The following is an 8,108-nucleotide window of genomic DNA, read 5'->3' as shown; positions in this document are numbered from 1 at the left end:
TTTAATATAGTGTACACTTTAACTGACATTGATTTTGTAGGTGGTTGAAATACGTTTTGTTGCTGACCCCTCCACAGCAGTACATTGCTCAGCTTCCAAGTTGGACACCGGTCTGCTTCTCTGAACTGTGGGCATGCCAACTCACATCTACTGTATGTAATATACTCTCCATGGATAAAATCTCATACAACCCCACTTCAGAAGATCCAAACTATCCCTTTAATACTCAGGATTTGATGTCAATCCCTGAAGAAAAGCCTTCTTAAAAGACTGATACTAACATTCAAAAAGTGCTCATAGAGGAGGTGGAGAGAACCTGCCAGTTTCTCCGCTAAAAAAAACAAGCACGAGAAAAAGTGGAAAAATGTTCTCTCCTACGATTAAGACTTCCTCTTGCTCTTTCCACTTACACATAAAACTGGTGGCTGGGTGCTGCAAGTCCAGGCAAGCTGTCAGGATGCCATGAAAGGGTGTTCCAAGAAAAGTAGGAAACGGGGAGGTGAAACTCAAAGAATGTCAGCACTTAACAAAAGCAAGTTGAGGCAAGGACTGTGTGTACACAACAACAAGGTGATGGGGTTAAGTCATCTCTAAGGAGCCCCGGGAATATCTGAACATCGTGGTGTATATAGCAGTATTAGATTATGTAATCTCTTCAAACCGCAGAGACAAAAATAGCTTCTTTTTTTTTTTTTACAACCCTTGATGAGTCCAAACCCACCTGCACTATTTCCCTTGTTAATGAGATTCATCGTCCAACTTTCCTCACATCAACCCTTCATTCTTCTGCGTTCCTCTCACAGCTTCGGTACATTTGGTCAAGTGCTGTGGCATGAACTTGCTGACCCCGTTCCTCAAGCTAACAAGTTTTCTTTGTATTCACAAAGTTTCCATGGTAACCTAATTTCTTCCACATTAACTGCTCTTTCTTCCTTCTTGGCTGGGTTTTTCAGTAGCTGCAGCTCTCCTTTTCCCTTTTTTGCCTTTATTGAAAGCACATATTCAGCCTTTCCTCAATCATAATCCCTTCAAGGAATTGTCAATTACTCATCAGCGGCAGCAGATGGAGTAACATGGAGGAAGAAATGTGTAAATACGGAGTACTCTGCTCGGCTCCACTGCTCTGCTGTAAAATTGCTGCTCGCAGAGTCTAACAAATTTCTAATTTCCTGTTATTACTGACTGGGTACAGTGGAGGGCTTTTATTAACGAGACTGAAACTGGGATTATATTTTCACGCTCTTCACTGTGCATTTCATAACGCTATGTCAGAATGTGCTTTCATAAATTATGTATGTCATATGAAAATATGGCTGTAGGGATTGCAGTACGTTATTGCGTTATGCAAAACTCCCAAGTATAATTTTCTCTCTTTGGGTGTTCAGTCTGCAGTCTCATGCTTTGTGTTTTTTTTTGTTTTGTTATTTTAACTCAATGTGCCTGCAACTGCAGATGATGTTTGATACTGTTGGTGCCAAATATTTGCTGTAGTTCACACTTACGGCAATCTTGTCCTCATGTATCATCGGTCATACTCGCACATGTAACATCATCGTTTTTTAATTTATGATGTGAAACCATCTGCATACCCCAAACATAAATACATGTTTGTTCTAATGCCATGTTTTAACTAACTGAGCCTGTCTCTGTGTAATTTTCCGTCTTTGTTTACATTCATTTACATCTAGTGTTCCATTGTCACGTGAACTGTATGTTTCCTTTGTGTTTATACCATCATGTGCTTCCACCAAGTGTTATAACTCATTAAAGTTAACCAAATACATGTATGTTTGTGTGTTGATGTGATTTGCCGTTTGTGTTTGTTCTCCTCACATTTATAACTATTAACACAACACTGTTGAGATTTTGTGGGACAAGCTTCTCGTATTTTTTTTTTTTGAAGTTGCATTTAATGCTTTACTATCCCTCATCATACTGTAGGTCTTGCGTAGTTCTTGCTCAGGCATCATGACTCCGTTGTGGGTGTTTAATGTCAGTTGGAGTAGGTGTAAGCCGACCATTAAGTTGCACTTACATTTATCTGAACTACTCTGTGTTTTTTTAACACTATAATAATAGATGTAATCATATCTGCAGTTAAATATAGATGTAGTGGTTTCTTGGATAATGTCATTGAGTGCGATTACATGCACATGAATAACCCGTTTGTAGGGCTTATCCGGGTTATGATCATATTCTGAATATGGTGTTTACATGAGCATAGAGAATTGGGTCGTTTGTATTCCCCATAGTATTCCAGCTAGCATATTTGGGTTTCTCATAAGTGGAATATGGCGTTTAGATGCTCAAATACATAAACAGGATACTCCAAAAACCGGATTATAAACAGGTTATTAATGTCCATGTAAACGCACTCAATGAAGGGCCACTGTAATGTTGGAAAGGGTGATCCAAACGTAACTAGACGTGTGGTCTTACATTATGCAACACTCATGTACCTGATAAATGATACACGTTTCCATGGAGGGAAACTGCCCGTGGCTGTGTGTGTGTTCACGTTCCTCAAATTATTGTTGGCCACGTGCTGACATAAAAGAATGGGGCATATTTTTTAAAGGAAAAATTGCAACTTATTTCCACCAGTAAATGAGATTCCTGTGCATTCAGTTATTTGAGAAAGGAGTAGAAAAACCACTGAAAAATATTTGTTTGGTCTGCAAAATTAAGCAAGCAAGCAAAAATATTTTGAATGTCTATGAGTTTGGTGCAACAATTATGTGATTTTAACTTAAATTAAGGCAGCGAAATCTGTTTTTCCAGTTAGAACTGAGCCTGTGTATCTTTATTCATACAATTACCATTCTGCTCAGGTTGATTCTCAGTGCACATCCTCCCCGCTCACTTGCTCTCATCGCCCCTGTTCTGTCTGTCGAGTCACGTGTCTGTGTACACCTCTGTGCTTGTGACAGGTGCTGGAGAACTACAACAAAGGGAAAACAGCTTTGCTATCAGCAGCCAAGATCATGGTGAGCCCCACAGAAGTGGACTTGAACCCAGAGAGCCTGTTCGTGGATACAACAACAACTTCTCAGCAGCCGACGCCTACAACCCACCACCGCAGGAACAGTAGTGTTCGGTTAGTACACCAGGCACCACTGTGGGTGTGTTGGAGCCTAAAAAAATATATGAAACAGTGTTTTTTGATCCTCTGTATATTCAGTTTCCCCTCTAACTTAATGTCTGATGGAACAAGCCTCTTCCTAAGCTGTAGGGATAATCATGGGGACATGTATAATTTTAACTTTCTAGCCAGTACTAAACAATACTACTGCTACTAACTGCTACTTTATTGTTTTCTCAAAATCATCGTTTCTGTCTGTTCCGTTTAAAAAACAAGACAAAAACCATTGTCACGGTAAGCAGAGCATGCTAATACTAATTTTGCATAATGTGCTCCCTTCTCTCATGCACGCATGCACGCTGTCTGACCACAGAGCAGTTACAACGTATGGTAGTATTCAGTTTCCACCTCGCCCCCTCTGGTTTAGCCCCTGTCCAAAGTCAGTGTGAACTCCTGGTAGTGATGGTGGAATTATGATGTACTCCTGTATTAGATGCTAATACAAGAGCACTAGCATACACCCCTGGCCTCCCAGTCTCTCCTTTTCTCTGTTCTTCCTTCCATTTAGTCAATGTTTTGCTGGTGTCCACCTAGTTCGTAGAATCTAGATGTGGTTTAAGACTAACACTTGACTGTTTTTCCCGTTTCTAACCCTCCGTAAGTTGTTATGACCCACTTTTCATGTCTGTCTTGTGTTTTGGATCCCCCTCTCCCTTCCATTCCCCGTCACTACTCTCCAACCCCTTCTTCTCCTCTCCTCTAGTTCGTGTGCCCAGTCTGAAATATCTCTGGATGGTTTCTCTGAGTGCCCTCCTCCCCCAGTGCCTGTAGTGCTGCGTGGAGCACGGGAGCGCCTGGCGGTGGAGCTGAGGGACCGCAAAGCACCTCTGGCCGTCATGGAGAGTCTCTCAGACGCCGAATCCCTCTACAGTCTGGATTCCCGACGCTCCTCAGCTGCGCTAAGGGGCTCACCGATGCTGAGCGGCCTCCCGTTCCCTTTGGATGCCCCTATCCCCGAGGAGAACCCATCTCTCAGCTCTCGCACTGAACTACTGGCTGCTGACTGCCTCTGCCAGGAAACGCCAGAGCACCTGGGTGAGGTTGGGCCTTTCTTTACCCCACTGGAGTCCAGATCCACCCCAGAATACCCCATGCGGCTGTCTCCTGCCACACCTCGCTACAGCGGACATCAATCCCCATCTCTGCTAAACCAGAGCGCCTTGGCTCAGCCTTTCAAGCAAGAGCCTAACGCCAACCGAAGAATGCTTCCTGACGGGGATCACCAACAGATGCCTGGTGTCTACAGCCCAGGGAGCACTCCCAACGCTCCCCTCAGCCCACAAATTGGTTCTAGACAGATGGATAGAGAAAATGAGGATTGGGAGCTGGAGGCAGCAGAGAAAAGTGCAGAGAGCAGGCCGGCAGCTTCTACTCCTCCACCCCAACTATCCAATGGAAACCCCAGCCAGGCAGTGCTGGAGTTCGCCCAGTACTTAGACTCTCTATTCAGACTGGACGGCAGCAGCTCACCACCTCTGGAGCTATCTGACGGGGAGTCAGAGTCAGGCCGGGGCTCCTTCGGGCAAGGTGAGTGTCTCGGAGATGGACAGCCGTTGGATGACAAGCAACTTCTGGCCAGAGCAACACTGGAGCCTAACCTAGTCCCTAAGCCCCCACGCACTTTTGCTGGATCTGCTGACCCGTCTTCGGGCATCTCTTTGTCACCATCCTTCCCTCTCTCGTCGTCTGAGGAACTCAACGACCTTTCCCCTGGCGAAGGCGCCCTGCCGACCATGCACTCCCTACGAACATCTAGCCCTTGCCACTGTCCTGAAGAGAACACACTATCATCTATGGTGTAGTGTGCTCCCGAGACTCCAATATCCTTTGCTCTAAATTAAGAGGTGCAGTCATCCAAAATGTAAAACATATCACAGTACATGCATGCGATGGAATGCAGTCACTCATCAGAGGTCCAATGACAGAACTTGACTGACCAACTCACAAACTATCTCCATTCTTCAGGTTGTCCCCCTGTGAACGCTGTTTATAGCATTTTCACACTATTGCAATGACTAAAAAAAAAAGGATACCTCTCTCTGCATGCCAGGGGGCTGTACTGCTTTTGGGTGAATATAAATAACTGTAGCTTCACAATGCCATTCCAAAACAATGCCGTCTCACCCACGTAGGGACGCGTCAGTCAGCATTACATCAATTCCCCGACTTAACAAAAATCAAAGGGAGAATACTTAACTGAGCAGGGATTCAAAAACTAACACTGTAGAAGAGGTTAGCATAGGCACATCATCTGGGTTGATGTACTGTACAACTTCCTGCACCCTCAGCAGCTCCGGAAATTTTGTCCAGCTTTTATTTCACTTTATTTTTTCAAATCAGGAATGTGAAGATGGACATATTCGTCAATCAACAGAAGCGAGAAGACCATTATGAAATGTTCCTCAGGTCTATAAAGAATTGACTTTGAGAAAGAGAGTAAGTGTGTTACATTGGTGAGAATTCATGTGTCTTAAAAATTTAGTGATTGTGACAAAGTTATTACAGACGCCTATGGATGTTTTTGAGTCTTTTGGTTACTCTTTATAGTGCATGAAGTTTTTTTTTTCTTTATTTTTAAAGAGAAACTGTCAATAAGCCACTTAGATTGACATTTGGATACTCTTGCACACATCATATTGCTCAATTTACCCCCCTTTGCCAAAAAATTTAATACACTGTATTGCCAAATGTATTTATGAGATGTAGTTTTGTATATGTATATGGATATTGCTTTATTTAAACACAAGCTAAGTTCATTATCTCCTTCCCATTCTGTTGGTTCCCATGTAGACTGTTACACAGCAACACCACGGAAAATATGCCATCCTGACCTTAAAACACTGCTATGGCTTTCATGTCGAAAACACAACCTCTGTACCTTGGGTTTGAACCAATAATGAACTTGCTAATAGTCGTCCTAGTCTCATAACTACTGTACCTTTCTCTTTTGGAGAGCTCCCGGGTCAGGGTCTGCATGCTTTATGCATTTCAGAGTAGCATGGCTGGTATAGAACAAGTCTTGTCATTAAGTCACAGTAAATAAGCTCGAAACATGTCCAGAAATTATAATATATGTAGAGTCAAACATTATAGAGGCTTATAAAATGCCCAGGTCAGCAGACAGGACCAAACTGTGTATCCTAAACGTGTCCCAGGATATCATCTCTCTTGTTCTCAAGGTCTTCTCAGTCATCTTGGACGTCAAGGTGTTTGCTTCCCTTTAATGTGGTTCATCTCAAACAGCCTTGAGGTTGGACTGAATGAATGGGCTCGAACATCACGTATGCCGATTCTAAATAACTGTGCGTGGCATACGCTCTTCCATATCACTCTGGGTGTAACAGGTGGCTCACAATTTGCATTATTTATTACAGTTAATGTTGTTATCACTTTTATTGCTATATTTGATGGTATTATTATCCTTATTGCTCTTGCAACAGATTGGTTTGATGTCAGTGGTTTTTATCTCAGTTTTTTTGGGGGACAGTGTGGGGAACTTTTTAGACTCTCCCAAATGTGAGGAGTTATATATTTCAGCTTTTTTTCTGTCCGAGTGGAAAAGTATTTGACATTCTGCCATGGCATGGTGACAATATGCTCTTTTTACAAATGTTTCATAGTGGTGAGACACGCTGCAGAGTGACAGCCTGCTCAAAGTGACCTTTGGTGCGGCGCCACCGTCAGAGCCTGGAGTCACCATAGTGATCTGCACAGTCTCTTTATTTGGACTAAGATTTGCTGTGGTTACTCACAGCAGACATTTCCAGCCAGTTTACAGTCTGACACTTCTCAAATCATGCTGCCAGTCCCAGTAGACTCTCACAAGATACACTAAAGTTGGGCCAGCAATTTCCTACATTCAGTGGTTCTGCTCGCAGCCGGTCATACACTAAAACACTGCTGAGAGAAAGCACTATGATACTTTCCACCATGATGTGTACAGCACCATGTTCTATGTGTAATTATTTATGCAGATGTCTAAAAAAAAAAGAATTCCAATAGAGTCATGTAGAAAACAACTATATAACAATAAGGAGATAATATTAAATGATATTAGTATTGACATAAAGAAAAAAAATATTTCATCTGAAAGTTATATATTCAAACTATTGGCAAAATTACAAATTGGTCTATATTGAAAGAAGAATAATTCAACTGTGTCTTGTCCATGTTTACCTGGTTTGCTTCCCCTCCTTTCCTGCCCCACAATGAGAATGTATTTAATCCCCTCCCCTCACTGCCCTGCCTGTAATGGAATAAACTACAAACCATGAAAATAACTGTGAACTGATGTCATATCTTTCCCAGCATGTACTTGTCACATACTGTTGTCAGCATTTTGATAACTGTCTGTTTAAATGAGCCAGAAACTGTAGTTCATGTTACAGGTTTTCTGTGTATGCCGGTCTTATACACTGCAATAAATTGTTAGGTTACAGTTAAGCCTGAGTATAGTCATAAGAGTATAATAGAGTATAAATGTATTATGAACAGAGGTGGGTGTAAGTCACAATTAAGCCTCAAGTCCCGAGTCAAGATGGACAATTTCCAAGTCAAGTCCTGTGCAGAATTTGCATGTTCTCCCCATGTCAATGTGGGTTTTCTCCAGGTACTCCAGCTTCCTCCCACAGTCCAAAGACATGCAGGTTAACTGGTGACTCTAAATTGTCTGTAGGTGTGAATGTGAGTGTGAATGGTTGTCTGTCTCTATGTGTCAGCCCTGCGATAGTCCAGCGACCTGGCCAGGGTGTACGCCGCCTCTTGCCCAGTGTCAGCTGGGATAGGCTCCAGCCCCCCTCTAGGTCAGGAAAAGACAACTGATTTAATTTTGATAATATTTCCTAGATGGAGAAACACTGACTGGACGCTGACTGGATGCTGTCGGATTGGTTCACACAGAGTGGATCTGGGGAATTAAGTGTCGACTACCTGGAAATGAGTAGCATTAACGTTACTTGATTCAAGA

General features: G+C 42.7%; 1 protein-coding gene across 3 annotated transcripts in view; it reads left to right on the top strand.

Annotated features, from left to right (window-relative positions):
* The window catches only part of dagla (diacylglycerol lipase, alpha), a 54,601-nt gene extending 47,195 nt beyond the window's left edge, over nucleotides 1-7,406 (top strand). For 2 of the 3 annotated variants that reach the window (XM_050043039.1, XM_050043048.1), the window contains exons 19-21: nucleotides 2,931-3,097; nucleotides 3,359-3,376; nucleotides 3,846-7,406. In XM_050043039.1, the coding sequence (XP_049898996.1) occupies nucleotides 2,931-3,097; nucleotides 3,359-3,376; nucleotides 3,846-4,944 (1,284 nt within the window). In that variant the 3' untranslated portion in view covers nucleotides 4,945-7,406. The remainder of the gene's footprint in view (nucleotides 1-2,930; nucleotides 3,098-3,358; nucleotides 3,377-3,845) is intronic. The other variant, XM_050043058.1, reaches the window with a different exon arrangement.
* The last annotated feature ends 702 nt before the right edge of the window (nucleotides 7,407-8,108 follow it).

This window comes from Epinephelus moara, chromosome 1, assembly GCF_006386435.1.
Source record: "Epinephelus moara isolate mb chromosome 1, YSFRI_EMoa_1.0, whole genome shotgun sequence".
In the NCBI taxonomy this organism is placed as follows: Eukaryota; Metazoa; Chordata; class Actinopteri; order Perciformes; family Serranidae; genus Epinephelus; species Epinephelus moara.
Note: the sequence above shows the minus strand (reverse complement) of the source record. Positions and strands in the feature narration are given on the sequence as shown.